At 34.6% G+C, this 17119-nt stretch overlaps 1 protein-coding gene across 3 annotated transcripts; it reads left to right on the top strand.

The window, feature by feature from the left end:
* Positions 1–5017: 5017 nt before the first annotated feature.
* On the top strand, positions 5018–9261 carry LOC102615008 (gamma-glutamyl hydrolase-like). Of its 3 annotated transcripts, XM_052434452.1 has the most exons (8): positions 5018–5585; positions 6254–6422; positions 6761–6813; positions 6960–7109; positions 7698–7787; positions 7926–7988; positions 8378–8465; positions 8610–9261. In XM_052434452.1, exons 2-7 carry the CDS (start codon positions 6383–6385, stop codon positions 8462–8464), a joined length of 483 nt encoding a protein of 160 aa, XP_052290412.1. In that variant the 5' UTR covers positions 5018–5585; positions 6254–6382; the 3' UTR covers position 8465; positions 8610–9261. The 3 variants fall into 3 exon arrangements, with proteins under 3 accessions (XP_052290412.1, XP_052290411.1, XP_052290410.1); XM_052434451.1 differs by lacking the exon at positions 5018–5585 and having other exon boundaries at positions 5592–6422; positions 8615–9261; XM_052434450.1 differs by lacking the exon at positions 5018–5585 and having other exon boundaries at positions 5592–6422; positions 8378–9261.
* The last annotated feature ends 7858 nt before the right edge of the window (positions 9262–17119 follow it).

Raw genomic sequence — 17119 nt, 5'->3', positions numbered from 1 at the left:
GAACGAACCATCGAACAAGAGTTGAGGGAAGGGGGGAAAAAAAGAGATTGGATTAGGACGCAAGTGGCGTGGTTGAGTGGATTTGAAACCAAAAATGGAATGAAATCATTTAAGTCCATATCTGAATGAGTTAACAAACGAATCTGCCTGAAGAAAAAGAGTACTGCTAACTGGAAAGAGAAATGGAAAGTGACGAATCTGCCTAAAGAAAAAGAGTGCTGCTAACTGGAAAGAGAAATGAAAAGTGAAAGCAAAATGTTTACCTTGCTTTACGGGAAAGTGAAATGGAAAGTGAAAGCAAAGAGTGCTGCTAACTAGAGAAGTGGAAAGTGAAAGCACTTTTTTGGAAAGTGAAGACAAAATGAAGAAACACGTGTGGAGAGAAAAAAGTAAACGGTGCGTTTTAATTCGGGGTGCAATTCGGGGTTTAAAATCGGGGGAAATAACTTTTTCCTTATCTTAATATGCATTGCGTGTTAATATAATATAATATATTCCATGTTGCATTGCTGTTTAAGCAACATGGAATCCAACCCTTTTTCACTTTAGTTTACAACCGTTGCTGTACATTTCCTGTCGTCGAAGTTGTCAAACTTCTCTCTCTTGTCCGTCTCCAACTCTCTCATCTTCTCCCCCAAAACCAGATCCTCTACCCTTCTTTCAAGATCTCCTTCACCAGCCCCACCATGCTCGCCTCGTCATCGCCTCCTTCTTTATCTCATTCGTCGCCCCCTTCACTCCTTCCAAGTGTTGTTTTAGTTGCAAACCAGTATCTAGACAACACTAAAAACTTTTTTGGTGCTATCATGCTGTTTTTCACATCTAAAACAGCACTTAAAAAATTATTGATTAGGTGCTGTCACGCTACAGTTTTGCTGTTTTTACAGTACCTAAGATTTCTAGATGCAGTTTTAGCTATAAAGCAGCAAATAAACAACACTAAAAATTGCATGTGCTGTTTTTTTATTTTTTTTAGTGTTGTTAAATATCAAGAACAACGAGAGAGGACGAGACAATTGCCTCTTCTCTCTCTGCTGTCAGATTTTTTTTCTCTCTCCTCCCACCACATGCTTCGTTCTCTCGTCATTCTCTTGTTTTTCTTGATACTTAGCATTTTCCTTTTTTATTTTTTATTTGTTTTATCTTTGCTATTATGTCCAACCTAATTCCCTTTTGTTTTTCTGGTAATAAGCAGGTACAATTTTTGCATACGAACGTCTAAGCACGTTTGGTTACGAGGTTCTAATTAAAACTTTAGGCTTTAGTATATTGCTTTTAAGTTTAGAATGGATAAGTTTTGGATTTCATTGGATAGAAGATCATAAGAATATAAAGATGATTTGCCCTTGCTTGAAAATGTGGGAAGTAAAGTACCAGACTTCTTCAGAGATAAAAACTCACTCATTTATCTTTTGACTGTCATGTTCTCATGCAACAATTATTGCTTGTAGCTATAAAGGCTGTCAAAAAAGTTATAAGAGATTTTTTCAATTCATTGTGCAACAATGTTGTAAATATGGCCACACTTCATCAACCGTAAGTTGATGCGGTTGAAACGGCATGCCTGCTTGAGATGCACTTTCTTCCAGCCTTTTAAGATGTCATGATTCATCTAATGGTACATCTCATCTAAGAAGTTAATGATACAACTTTGCATGTGCCACGTCGTTAGCAACGTGCTGTCAAGAGGAACCCGAAATATCACGCATGAGGTCACGTTTGCATGCAAGCATGCAATGGCCACTTAGCCAAAGATGAAGTCACGTTTGCATGCATGCATGGAGTCACGTCTGCATGCAAGCATGCAATGCCCACTTAATTAGCTAAGTTCTTGTTCCATTATGGCCAAGCAATCGGGAGTGATAATAACCACGTGCAGGAACGTGTCATGGTTCTTTTTTTTTTTCTTTCCTTTATGGTATAATAAGGACCATTAATTTCGGCTATAGTTGCTGAAGTTGGGTAGTGAAATGATTTGTATTTATGCTCTTTGAAATCAATTAAAGAAATATGTTGAATATTTCTAATTAAATTTTCAGTGTGGTTTGTTCTCACCTTAAGAGAATATTTTTGTTATCCTTTGCTATCGTTAACGAACCTTTGACTGGGACCTATCAGTAGTATCAGAGCTTCGTTACAATGGCATCCGACAAAGAAAGAATCGAGGCTTTAGAGGCTAGACTTGGTGAAGTGCAAAGACTGGAATTTGGTATCAATGATAAGATGCAACATTTGGACGAAGCTATCTACAAACTATCTGAGGTTTTGCTTTCAACAAAAGAGTCAGCTGAAGGGGCCCCTTACAACAACAATAACGGACGAGGATGATCCTTTATTTCATAGAGAAGGATCCTTTTGTTCTATTCATACCATGAGGACAATGATAGCGACAAACAAGGTTTCTCTTCTAAAATGGAAAAATTGGAATTCTCGCAATACTCTGGAGAAGATCCGACTAAATGGTTCAACCGAGTAGCTCAATTCTTTGAATTTCAAGGCACATCAGATAACCAAAAGGTACCTCTCGCTACTTTCCACCTTGAAGGAGAAGTTAACCAATGGTGGCAGTGGTTGTGTCGAGCTTATCGGGAGGAAGGCCGCGTGGTGACATGGGAATTATTTAAAAAGAAGTTGTTGGCTCGTTTTGGACCCATAGACTGTGAAGATTTTGATGAAGCTTTATCAAAGATTAGACAAATCGGATCCCTCCGTGATTACCAAAAAGAGTTTGAGAGGCTGGGTAATTGGGTTGACGGTTGGTCGCAGAAGGCATTCGTAAGATCATTCATGGGTGGTATACGGTTAGAAATTTCAGAAGCCATTCGTATGTTTAAGCCTAAGACTTTGAAGGAGGCAATTAGCTTGGCTCGAATGAAAGATGAACAACTACAGAGGCAAAATGGGTTTTTACTGCCATCACCATCCCCTCGTACCCCACCAGCTCTACCAACACCAACAGCTTTACCCGTGAAGAGACTGACTTGAAAGGAGATGCAAAGAAGACGCGCGCAGGGACTTTTGTTTTAATTGTAATGACAAATTTACTACAAGACACTAGTGCCAACTTCCACGATTACTATTGCTTGAGGGCCATACACACTACTAAAAAAATGGCTTTTATTGATACTCGTCTTCTGACACTTTTCTAAAAAGTATTAGATACATATATTTGAGTCATTTTTCGTGTTTAACAGATAAGTGTCACAAATTATTAATTCTCTGGTGTTTGTAGATTAAACATCAGAGATTATCGACACTCAGGTATCAGAAACAAAAAAAAAAGAGTCTATTTTTGTTTTAGTTGCTACTCGAAACATCAGAGATTATCGACACTCAGGTATCAGAAACAAAAAAAAAAAAAGTCTATTTTTGTTTTAGTTGCTACTCGAACCTAAGACCTCAAAATTGAAGTGCTTTATGTTCAAACAACAAACCACCAGGCCAAATTCGTATTTTAGTTTATATTGAAAATGTTCAAATAATCATATTAAAATAACAACAACATAAAGCAAAAGCAAAAAACCCAAAAATCAACATAAAAATAAAATTCCCTAACTTCTAATTCTATGGTCAGCCGCCTCATCTCTCTGGCAAGATCCTTCTTTTTCGTACCTCTAAAAAATCTCCCCTTCGAGCCCTAAAATTCAAGGGTCCATGCCATGGGAAATCCTAACAACATTGCTCAAATTCTAAGACCCATACCATACGAAACCCTAATGAGCTACATTAGGTTACGAAACATCCACCATGCCACTATGCCACAAGCTCAAAAGATCCTCTTTAGATCTCCACATTTTGCTCACCCTGCTCAAGTGCGCACTGCCCCTCTCGCTTCGACTTCTCGGGATTTCGTGTTAGCTGAACTTTTGTTTTCTTCTGCTAATTCGATCTTCGACTGCCGTAAATTCACCAAATAAAAGGGATTATGGTTAGATCGGTTCGCTTGGACTCCATCATGATGGACAAATCATGTGCGAGGCCTAAGACACTGTTGTTAAATGTCGAATCACTATTTTTGCCTCAATTGAGATTTTAATTTGTTATGCTTTGAATTGTATTGTGTTAATTTCTTTGGATATGCTTAACTGAATTATTGCATACTCAACTAAATTAAAGGTCAGATCATCATTTCTTAGTTCAATCTGTAGTTTTATTTTTAAATTTTTGGGTGGTAGTTTGCCGATGTGTTAACTTTATACTTGTATGAAGGTAAATAGAGTTGCAGTGGCTAGGACTCACAGCACATGTAATTAATCACTATAAATTGATTCTTAAGCTAGTTTCCTGAAGGCACTAACACTGGGTAAAGGTTTTTCATGTTTAGATAATTTCATTTAAATTGGATTAATATACCCTAGCGTAGCTAGTTCCTGTGCGACTTATTGACACGAAAGGACAATTTAATTCGAAGTGAACTAATTAAGCAAGCTTTTCTTTTTCATTTAGGTTAATATGATCAAGTTGAGGTTATCATCTATTTATGAATATCATTTTTTCCAAACGATTATTTCCTTATTCCTCTAATGTGTTCAATTGGATGCTAATACTTTCTACAATGAGTTATGGAAGATTGCTCTGAAAGCGAAGACTTTGGCAGTGTGATTGTTGTCGATATTAGGGAAATCGATTATGCTTTTGTGGAATTTGTGGAGCTTTGATTACAACTTCTATTATTTCTCTTCACGTGTAGGAAATATGATAATAGCACTACTAGAAAAATGGTCTTTACTGACACTTGGTTTATGACAATTTTTTAAAAAGTATCAGTATGTTCACACATATGGACCATTTTCCGTGTTTAATATAAAAATATCACAAATTACTGATACTATAGTGTCTGTAACTTAGGCATCAGAGATTTCTGACATTAAGGTATCAGTAATAAAAATAAAATAATTCTAATTAAGTTCCAAATAAAACTTGAACTGAGAACCTCTAGTACTCAAGCGTTTAAGTTCCGAACAAAAGACCAGGATGTCCAAATCTCAAATTTTCTAGTTTAGAAAACTAACTACTAAACCAAACATTATTTTTTTAACTTTTAATTTAGACAAAATTTTTAATCTATCTCGTCCCTCCTAAACTCCCCAAATCTAAAAAACCCTAACTTCACCAAATTCACAAAACTCTAATCTTACTGCGTCGTCTTATCAACCCCGACTCTTCTCTCAGCCACTCCTCTCTTATCTTTCTCTTACAATCCAACACAATCTTTTACTATCTAACTCAATTTTTCCCTCTCAATCTTGTCTCTCTTCAACTACCTGAAGGAGAAAGGAAAATGAAGAAGACTCGCCCATTTGAGTCGTTGCGAGCCGGAAAGCGTACCGACGAGCGCGTTTGGATCCACGAAGGCAATCGCTAGAATGTTCCCCTAATCCAACCTGGGAACGGAACGGACTGGAGGGAACCGCAGTGAATCATCGCTTTTGGGCGCAAACAGTCCTCTACCATCCATCCCATTGCATTCCATCGTCTCGCTGGCTCAGTTCAACAATACAGGTTTCGCTTCCTCTCCCTTGCGGTTGAGCCTGCTCTCGATCCAACTCAATTTTTCCCTCTCAATCTTGCCCCTTCTCTTCAGGGTAATTCCCTACATTTCTTCTTCCTCTGTTTACACTCTCCTCATTATTTTTTGTAGATATGTTATTGTTCTATATTAATGTGTACAAGATTTTTGTTTTTGTGGGTTTTGTGTTTCTTTTATGATCTTGCTTATCTACTCTTTCGAATGGATGAACAAAATGTTATTAGAGGAGATAAGCAACTGGTTCACTAGGGGGAAAAAGTTTGTTAGCTTTTGATTGACTCGTTGTTTTGAGAACGAAGTACCTCTGTTTTTATTATATACATTAAACGGAAAAAGGCTTAAGCTTTTATGAATAAAAATTCTTACTTTTGCTGTGTACTTACTCTTTGTGATGAGATACTTCTGCTTTGATTTTGTTTTAGAAGAAAGCCTGAGATCAGTGATGTCAATTAGCACAAGTAGAAAATGATAATCTAATGTTTTACGTGTCTTTCTTTCACAGTATATGGAAACTATGTATGAGTGCGTAAGAGAGAAATCATGAAATAAATAACTTGGCGATGACCGTGTCGTCGTCGACGGTCTTGTCATCATCGGCAGTGGTACTGTTGAGAGAAGAAAGAAAATGGCAAGGATGAGGGGACTGGAGTGCGAGTGGATAAGCTGATAAAATTTTTTAATTTCTCAGCATTTCTTTTATTCTTTCTTTTTATTTGCCTGCAGCAATAACAAGATCATAATTGAACTTTTGTAACCATGGCTGTTGCTGCTGCTGCTGCTAGTACTTTGACACTTTTTGTTGTCACTTTTGCTGTGATCTTGAACACTACTGCTGCTGATTAGTCTAACAGAATGTTAAGCATGCTTAATGTTGGTCATCAATGGGCCGCAGGTTGTTACTTTTGACTTCAGTTTAATTTGATAATTTCAACCATATTGTATGACTGTTTCCTTATTTGTTTATGCTGTCCAGTGTTGAAGTCCAAGATGAATATGTTCAGCTTTCCCGTCACTAGTGCTGGTAGTGAGATATATCCACTCTTAGGTTTCAACCATTTAAATAAGCCTCTCTAGCATATTTTTGAATATGGAATCCCTTGGACGTGTTCTGCCCTGGCCATCTTTGCACACTTTTTTCTTGCATTTTATACTTCTTGGCTGCATTAAATGTATCGGTATGTGCCATTCCAAAATCCTATAAGATTTGATTCCTCGAGGATTTCACTGCAGGGCCTAGAAGGTTTTTGTTTCGGCATACCTTTGGTCGACTTCGAAGTGAGGAGGCATGTACCTCTTTTAATTTATAGATGTTATTTTTACCCTATCAACAGCTGCATAAAATTCTTTTTTAACATGTTCATTTCAACTGAGGTAAACTCTCAGGTTCAAAATTTTGTGTGATTCAGTAATTGTTCGAATATATACACAGGCAATGTTTGTTAGAGCTGAGAAAAATGTAAATGAGCTGAACCTTTCTGGTGAGCTAATGAAGAAAGAGAGCAAAACACTACTTGAAAGGGCAGCCCTTGCTGAAAAGGATATGATACGTGGAGAAACTGAGCTTCAAGATGTTTGTGTGGTAGACCTCAGTTCCCGTATTCCTCTATCTCCCTTACTTCTTTGCATTTCTTTTTCTTTTTTTTTTATGTTTAATAGAAATAAAAGAATTGTTAATCTGGCAATTGAAACTGCTGTCTTTGAATTATTCTTTTAAACCATAATCTTAAATGCATCATCACCAAATTTGTAAAATTAGTCAAGTTAGCGTGGCATTTATATTTTATGCAATAAATAGCAGTTAGCGTGGCATTTATATTTTATGCAATAAATGGCAGTTAGTGTGGCATTTATTGTTAGATTCAATTCTCTGTTTTAATTTCCTTCATCTTCTGTAATAATGCTAGTCACTCATGAATATCTAGCTCTACGAAAGTGTTGGGTCTAATAAGCGAGCTTTTTTGAAAATCCTGCTTTGTCGTGAGCCTCTTTGATTCATGGAAGAATTCCATTTATATGGACTTCTTGTACAATTGATTCCTTAGATCAGTGCACTTCAATTTTGGGAGACAATGGACTCTAAAAATGTTTAGATTTATTAAATTATTATGGATGATTGAGTAAATAATTTGGTTGATCTGAAATTTTATATGTTGTACCATTACAACAGTATGGCATTTCACCTGAAAGAATGCAAGCAAACCAGGAGCTAGCTAAGTTTTTTAAGATCTTGACAACTAGTGTGGATGAATATAATAAGGTACAAAAGTAAATATTCCTTTGTTGAATTTATTTTATATATAAACACAAACTCAGGATATATGCCTGAATGCTTGATATTTTAATGGCAATTTATCTAGTGTTATCAATTCTAACTTATGTTATTAATCATTATCAGGTCTATGTCTCGATAGTGCAAGCTTATAACTATCATGTGACTGTCTTCCAATGGCATCCAGAGGTATTAACTTCAATGCTCTTAACAATGATTTTAGCTGCACCCCATTTACAAAATTGATAAGTTTAATATGGCAGACTGATCTGGTTAATCAAACCTTTTGAGCGACATTTGTGTGCTAAACTCTAGATGTGTGTGATGTTGTGGACAAGCTGTCTGGCAACACTATTTATTTATCTAAAGATGATTTGATTTCAGGCCAAGCTACAATTTTTTTTTGGTATTCATGTCATGTGTTACATCTTTCTGGTCAAGCTCTGTTTATGTGTAGTCTATGAGAAAATATTTTTTTGTATTCATCCTGTTTCTCCAAGTCAGGCATTTCCTAAACAAATTTCTTAGTAATGCAACTGATTCTGTTTAGAGGAAAAGACTGACCAAATATGCTGCAGAAAAATACTTTTGAATGGGGGCCAAAAGCAATTCCACACACAGAGGACGCCATTCGGGTGACTCAACAAGCTGTAAACTTTTTATAAGGTCAGTTCATATTTTATTAATATATATAAAGGAAAAATAGAAATAAATAATAATATATTGTCATTCGCTTTGGTTTTTTTTTTTTTTGGGTGATTATGGACTATGGTGTTTGTTGGAATAATCAAAAGCTTTTTTTTTTCAAAGATCAGAGAAGTACTTGCTTGTTTGATCAAATTCATCGCATGAAGAATCTGTCCATGAATGATGAAGCTGTCCGTGATAATGCATGATCGCAGTACTTATGTTCATGGAGAAAAAAATAATAATCCTTCTAAATTTAGCTTTTAGATTTGGTAAATTTAGCCCTTAAATTCAGCTACAAGTAGAAGGAATTTGATTGGATAATAGCAGTTAAGATTATTCAATCATAAAAATAAGATGTCTTGTAATAAGACGTCTTTGTGTATTGAAGTATTTGGATTGTGTAATATATATTGATAATATTTAAATGTTATAAAAGGTTTTGATATATAAATTGATTTTTGTTCTTATTTCTCACAGCTTTTTAATTCTATCAACAAATCAATGGGCAACATGTCATTTTATATAATTATTTTTTTTAAATAATAAATAAAGTAGTGATACTATAGTAACAGTAATCACAAATACTAATATAGTATTGTAATATTTTGATACCATGGTGTTATTATTTTAGTGATACTATAGTAATAGTAATTACTGACACCACTTACAAGTGTCACTATTTTTCTGACTCCCAGATTACTGACACAATTAACAAGTGTCAGTAAAAGTAATTTCTGACACTATTTTAAAGTCAATAAAAGCCATTTTTCTAGTAGTGTAGGACGCTAAGGTGTCATAATAGCTGGAATATTTTACATAATTGCATTGCCACAGTCATGTAAGTTCATACATATATGACAGAAGTCATGTAACTTGCTAAAATATACAATTACATTCCACTAAATAGTTAGAAGAGATACTTAGTAAATATATATATATTTTGCACTGATAGAATGCTGGGATGTGATAACAACTGGAACATTTTGCTCACTTACATGACTGCAATCATGTAAGTTCATATATACACGACTTCTGTCGTGTAACCTATTAAAGTACATTATTACAATCCAATAAATAGTTAGATGACATATTTCTTTTCTAAAAATGTATTTTTTGTACTAATACGCTACTCTTAACAGTTAGAATATTTTACACACTTGCACGACTACAATCGTGTAAATTCATACATACAAGGCAGCAGTCGTGTAACTTGCTAAAATATACGACTATGATCCAGTAATAATTAGAGGACATATTCAGTGAAAAAAAATATATTTTTTGCACTAATAGAATGATAATGTGTCATAACAACTGGAACATTTTGTACATTTGCACGACTGCAATCGTGTAAAACAGGTGTAGAATAAAAGTTTGTGAATAAAATGAGATTTCAACAAATATAGTTTGAAAATCTATTACATACGATGAAATGATGCAAATATATTGAGAATGTGAGTTGTTTTGTTGTTTATCACAAACCAAATAAAACCTTAAAAATAATATAATATCAAGAAAATGCATAAATAACACATAAAATAAATTTAAAGTTTAAAATACCTTATTAATTGGATAAATAATACCCCTCATTGCAAACCAAAATCTCAACACATTGGCTGTTTATTAGTGATTTTGAAAGTGTCATGGAATGATTTTTTGTTGTGTGGAGTGAAAGAGTGTGCTAGAGTGATTTTAACTTGTGTTTTATATTTTTCTTTTAGGGATACTTTGGTCAATACACAACACAAAAAGTCATATATACATAATTATCAAGTATGGGGTATAAATAAATAAATACTCCTGTTTTGGGACATATTTAATTAAAAACCCCACTGTCAAGACTATGAATTAGGGTTTATAAATTTTACTAGTTAATGTCATACGTGTAAGTGAAAAATGCAAAAGTGTTCCTGAAGAATTTAGTAGGATATACATAAATAAAAATGACATAATGCCATTTAGTGATGTTGGTGCAGTACTTTACGTGGTGCATGCCATGTTGGATTATCACTTCACTTGTGATTTCTAATGCTAGAAATAAAATAGATTGGAAAAGAAAAAAATGAAAAAGAATTCATCATAATATCATAATCATTGATTACACAAGTGATTTAGTTGCAAAAGTATTTAAATTTAATTTGTTAATAAATTTATTGCACTTAAAAGATCGAATTATAATTTTATTTATTTATTTTACTAAAATATCAATGTAACTAAGTATGCATATTTTTTAATTTATTTTTTAAATAGAAATACTTTTTTTTTAAAGATATGAAAATGTTGTGTTGTAGCTTGTTTTGAAAGGCTAAACTCTACATCAAACTTAGGAGATATACCTACTCCTGCTAGAATGTTATAGAGTAAAATCTTGACAAATTAATAAATTATTAATTCATGAAGATATCTCATTTTAGAAAATATAATTACGTTTATATTATTGATTTATCTTAAATAAATTTTTATTAATGTATCAAATATTGATTAATCGATAAATTAATAAATTATTAATTCATGAATGAAATATAAGTGTGCAACCTAAGAGGGAGGGTGAATTGGTATTTTAAAAATTATCTTAGCAAATCCACACAACAAACAATCTAACTTCTTAATAAAATTGAAAGCAATAAGTTCAATAAAAGCACAATAACAAATGAGTAAAGGAGAAGAAAAACAAACACATGAATTTTTACGTGGTTCGGCAATCTCCGCCTACGTCCACGCCTCCAAGCAATCCAAGCTTGAGGATTTCACTATCCGAGCTTTTCCAAGGCTTCAACCATTTACAATTGACTTCAAGGTGTCAATGAATCTTTACAACAAAGAGATTATCTCTCAATCTTTTCACTCAAGTGTCTCACACACTCAAACACTTACAATTAAGATGAAGAAATGAAAGTTACAATAAAACTCACTCAAAGAGTAGATATTCAAAAATGAAGAATAAGAGATGATTCAATGTGTTTTGTGATTTGCAAATTGAAAGCTCAAGATATCTCGTGTGCTTTTTGTTTATGCTTGCTAGAGGGCTTGAAAATGAATTGGATTTGAGTTTATATAGTTTGAGCTCAAAAACTAGCCGTTATGCACATTTTGGTCATAACCGGCTTACCGTTTATGAAATCCGGTTAGCCGCTTTTATGTTACGGTTAAGGAAAAACTTTAAATTTCAGAATATCCGGTAAACCGCTTTTCATATCCGGTTAGCTGCTTTTGAAATCCGAATTGCCGCTTGCAAAATCCGGATAGCCGTTTATGCTCTAGAAGCTTACTGCCAGGAATCCGGATTGTCGTTTACCATATCCGGTTAGCCGCTTGCTACAGTAACTGCTACAGTAAAATATTTTCTAAATTTACAGTTTGACCTCAAAACTTTATAAAACTGTATTATGACCCAAAACGTTATGAAAACTTTCAAATAGGTCCAATTTTAGAATTTCTAAATAATGCTTTGTCAATCCCAAAACTTTTTGAAATTATGATTTCAACCAAACTAGGTGAAATTATAGAATGACCCAAAATATTTATATAGTTTCAAATAGGTCCAAATCCGAAATTTTAAAACAATATAAAAGGTTTTAAAATACTTTCATTTTAGTCCAAAACACTTTAATTCCATAACATCATTTTCTTAAAAAGCACAATTCATAAATCTTTGTTTAATCAATACATGTGGTTTGTTATCATTAAAATTAATATCTATAACCATATAGGCTAACAATCTTCCCTTTTTTTATGATGACAAAACACATTATAAAAATTTAATCTAGTTATTAAAAGCTCCACCTTAATCAATGCAAGTTATTAAAAAGACTCCCTCTGCATACATGCATATTTTTATAACACTTTTTATAACACATATTAAATTATTCTCCCCCTTCATCATCAAAAAGAATAAAAGCTCCCCCTATCAATCATCAAAGTCGTAATACAAGCCCATTAGTTAAAAAAAAATATATCTATAAACATAAGGAAATCAATATAATCCATAACAAACAATCAAAACAAATCCATATCATCCAAAACAAATACATAATTCAAAAGCATAAGAACCATCCATACAGTCGAAAATAAAAGAACATAATGCAGCAAATGAAATGTAGGTGTGTCCAAATATAAGTATAAGAGACTACTGAGGTGGTGAGGATGGTGGTGATGGAGGTGGATACGGATATGGAATGCCGAAGTGCTCAAAGAGAAGGCGTTGTCCATGAATGAGCTGCTGCTGCTGAAACTCAGTCTGCCGTACCGAGAGTGTCCGCACCTCATCCATAAGCTGCTAAAGAGTAACCTCTTCAGAGGTAGGAGGTTGTAGAGGTGATGAAGCGGATGCAGAGGCACGAGGAGCTGAAGCAATCACAGGAGCATCTCGGCGTCTATGTTGCCCCCGAAATAAGAGTGAGAAAACAGGTAGCTGATCGGCTGGAACCACAGCATTAAGTGGTCGATCATCACTTGGAGCAAGAAAAGTAAACTTGTTTTCAGTGAATTTGACCCAAGTGCCATTTTTCCACTTAAAACCTAAGCCGAAAATAACATCATCATTGATACCCTTAGACGGCCTACACGACGGTTCTTGAATCGGTACATCAAAATATTTAAAGATTTGGGTAATAAAGTGACCATATGGAAGGGAGCGGGTAATCAAGGCATGTATGGTCAACATGGTTCGGATGATGGTATAGCCCAAGTTAACCGGACGACGTCTAAGAATACAGTCAATCACAGGAACGTCCATGTGAGAAACCTTATCCAAATGCCCTGATCTAGGAAGTACAATGGACTGAATAATGCGAAGCAAAATGCGAGTTTGAAGACAAAGACACTGAGTGCGGAAATGAATGGTACAATCTTCAACAGAAAGATCATTAGGCTGATAAATATTACGAACGGCGTCAACATGAACATAACTATCAAGTTTAGGAGATTTCCTAGGCAAATAAATTTCTAGGCCAAAATCAGATGATCCTAGGATAGAGTTTAACAGGGAACAGGGAAACATCAAAATCAATCATAACTCCTCCAACATTGGTGATTACTCGAGTCTTGTTCTCTTCGGAAACGTCCATATTCGAGTAAAACACTTTCACTAAGTCAGGATACAAATTCTCCTCAATTATAAGTACATCAATCCAACCAACATCTCCCAACAATTGAAATAAATTTATATGACTAATATTGAGAGTATGAATCCAATCCGGTAAAACATAAAATGTATTGAGTACTTCACGAGTCCTGAAGCTTTGTTGAAACCGTTTGACTAAATTTTTCTTGTTCTAAAAGTGTGGATTCAAAATTGGATTGGTTGGAGGTTCCCCCTGCTTGCCGTGAGCTTGACATGTTGATTTGGAGTGATTTGAAGTTGAAAGAAGCAAAGAGAATGAAGATTATGAAGATTGAAAGTGATTTTGAGAAGCAATTTGGATCAAAAACGACTAGAGGGGAAGAATTTTAGAGAGAGAAAAATTCAGTTAAACCCTAGGTTGAATTTGGGATCTAGAGATTTAGATGTTGAAAATGGATTTGAAGTCTGATTTTAGGCATAAGAACGGATGGGGGTTAGGATTTATGGATTATTTGCATCAAAACCGAGTAGAAATGGTGGATTTTGGAGTAAAAAATGAGAGAGAGGAACCAGTTTTTGGAGAGAGAACGAGATCCGGATTGCCGAATGAGAGGGAGAAGATGAACAGTTAATATAGTCTCGAATCCGGCTTGCCGGATGTCACTAACCAGTTAGCCGGTTAGTGTCCAGAAGTATGAAAGCCGAAAACGGCTTTCCGATTGTGTGATCCGGTTGTTCGGATAGCTTCCAGAATGTGTCAAGTGCTGATTCGGCTTGCCGGTTTGCATAACCAGTTGGCCGGTTTTGAGACAGAATATTGCTTCACGAATTCGATTTTCCGAATTTGAAGAACCGGTTATCTAGTTTTGAGGCAGAGAGGAGGCTTAGCAAATCCGATTTTCCGGATTGAATAACCGGATGACCGGTTTGCATCTAGTGAGCTCCAGAATACATCTGGCTTTCCGATTTGATAAATCCAGTTATTCGAATGTTGACCCGAGACCAACCAAAGCTAATCCGGCTTATCGGTTTGCTAAATCCGCTTATCTGGAGTTTGTCTCGAGAGGAATCAATAAGAAAGCGGTTTTCCGGATGAGAGGAAGTGATATACCTGTTTAGACTTGGAAATCTTTTCGTCTCTAATTGAATTTTGGCAAGCTCTTATACTTGTATTATACACCATTTTATTTTTTACTTTTAAAAATTGATTAGTTTTAAATCATTTTGATATTTAAAACTTTTCAATAAGCCATTTAATGCATGAAACATAAAATCATAAAATTACAAGCATATCAAGCTATCTAATTCATGAAGCATAAATCCATATAATGACAAACATATCAAGCCATATAGTAAAACATATATCAAGATCCAACATTCATCATTACAAGCTCATGTCTTATCTTTATAAAATGCTCTTCGCTAAGAGGTTTTGTAAAGATATCTGCATGCTGATTTTCAGTAGAAACAAATTTAATTACAACATCTTCTTTTTGAACACGATCTCTAAGGAAATGATGTCTAATTTCTATATGCTTAGTCCTAGAATGTTGAATGGGATTGTTGGAAAGATTTATAGCACTAGTATTGTCACACAAGATAGGTATTTGATCAAGTTTAATACCAAAGTCTCTAAGGGTTTGTTTCATCCAAAGAATTTGTGCACAATAACTACCTGCAGCAATATATTCTGTCTCGGTGGTTGAAAGCGCAACCGAGTTTTGTTTCTTACTAAACCAAGAGACAAGTGAATGGCCTAGGAAGTGACATGTTCAACTAGTACTTTTTCTATCAACCTTATATCCAGCAAAATCGGCATCCGAATAACAAGTTAAGTCAATATGAGTTCCCCTAGAATACTAAAGGTCAAGATTAATGGCGCCAATCAAATATCAAAAAATGTGTTTGACAACAAGCATGTGTGACTTTTTAGGACAAGATTGAAATCTAGCATACAAGCATACACTAAACAAAATATCAGGCCTACTAGCAGTCAAGTAGAGTAAGGATCTGATAATACCTCGATATGTCTTGATATCAACTTCCTTACCTTTCTCATCTTTGTCCAGCTTGATGGTAGTACTCATTGGAGTGCTTTTTGCCGTTCCATTATCAGAGCCAAATCTTTTGAGTAGATCTTTCACGTACTTGGCTTGATTTATGAAAATTCCTTCCTCGTTTTGTTTGATTTGGAATCCAAGGAAGTACTTCAACTCTCCCATCATACTCATCTCAAATTCTTTGCTCATACATGATGAAAAATCTTTACACAACAACTCATTAGTAGAACAAAAAATAATATCATCAATACAAATTTGAACAATAAGTATATCTTGGTTCTTATGCTTAACAAATAAAGTTGTGTCCGCTTTTCCCATCGAAAAATCGTTATCCAACAAGAAGTTTTTAAGCCTATTATACCAAGCTCTAGGTGTTTGTTTTAGTCCATACAAATCCTTAGATAACTTATACACATGATCTGGAAATTTTTAATTTTCAAAACCAGGAGGTTGTTTCACATAAACTTCCTCCATAATATAACCATTTAAGAAAGCACTCTTGACATCCATTTGATATAAAATAAAATCCTTATGACATGCATATGCTAACAATATCCTAATGGATTCTAACCTTGCTACAGGTGCAAATGTTTCATCAAAATCAATTCCTTCTTCTTGGTTGTAACATTGAGCCACTAATATAGTTTTATTTCTTACAACCACATCGGATTCATCCATTTTGTTTCTAAATACCTATTTAGTGCCTATAATGGATTGGTGTTCTGGATTAGGAACTAATTCCCACACAGTATTTCTTTTAAATTGATTTAACTCCTCTTGCATACCCATAATCCAAGATTCATCATTTTTCGCATCCGCAAAGGATTTTGGTTCAATTTGAGAGATAAATGCAGCATGCTCACATGTGTTCCTAAGAGATGATTTAGTTGTAACACCTCGTGAGAGATCTCCTAAAATTACATCCTTAGGGTGAGAAGAAACATACCTCCACTTCTTGGGGAGTGTTTGAGAAGTACCTTCACTTTGCTCTGCATTTGTTTCTTCATGGTGCTCCTCTTGAATTCCATGTGGTGCATCTTTTTGGTTGTTAATTGATGCTTCTTCTCGTTCTTCTTCTGCATTATCATCAACAACTACTTTCTCTGTAGATGAGGGATTAGACTCATCAAATGTAACATGCATAAATTCTTCCACAACTAAAGTTCTTTTATTATAAACTCTATAAGCTTTACTTGAGTTTGAATAACCAAGAAAACTGTCAACATTAGATTTTGGATCAAATTTACCAAGATTATCTTTTGTGTTCAAAACAAAACATTTACATCCAAAGACTTTAAAATAGCCGATGTTGGGTTTTCTATATTTCCAAAGCTCATATGGAGTTTTATTAAGATTAGGTCTAATCAACACACGATTCAAAACATAACAATCGGTGTTGACGGCTTCGGCCCAAAAGTACTTAGGCAAAGAATTTTCATTCAACATGGTTCTAGCCATTTCTTGAATAGACCTATTCTTTCTCTCTACAACTCCATTTTGTTGTGGAGTCC

Source organism: Citrus sinensis, chromosome 9 (assembly GCF_022201045.2).
Source record: "Citrus sinensis cultivar Valencia sweet orange chromosome 9, DVS_A1.0, whole genome shotgun sequence".
Classification (NCBI taxonomy): Eukaryota; Viridiplantae; Streptophyta; class Magnoliopsida; order Sapindales; family Rutaceae; genus Citrus; species Citrus sinensis.
The sequence above is the reverse complement of the archived record's forward strand: the minus strand, read 5'-3'. Positions and strand labels throughout refer to the sequence as shown.

Bases quoted from the DNA above. Each gene is read 5' to 3' on its own strand.
- LOC102615008 (XM_052434452.1), top strand. From the start codon at position 6,383: ATGTTAAGCATGCTTAATGTTGGTCATCAATGGGCCGCAG. The intron at 6,423-6,760 runs GTTGTTACTTTT...ATTTCACTGCAG, and splicing joins TGGTCATCAATGGGCCGCAG to GGCCTAGAAGGTTTTTGTTT. The intron at 7,788-7,925 runs GTACAAAAGTAA...AATCATTATCAG, and splicing joins GTGTGGATGAATATAATAAG to GTCTATGTCTCGATAGTGCA.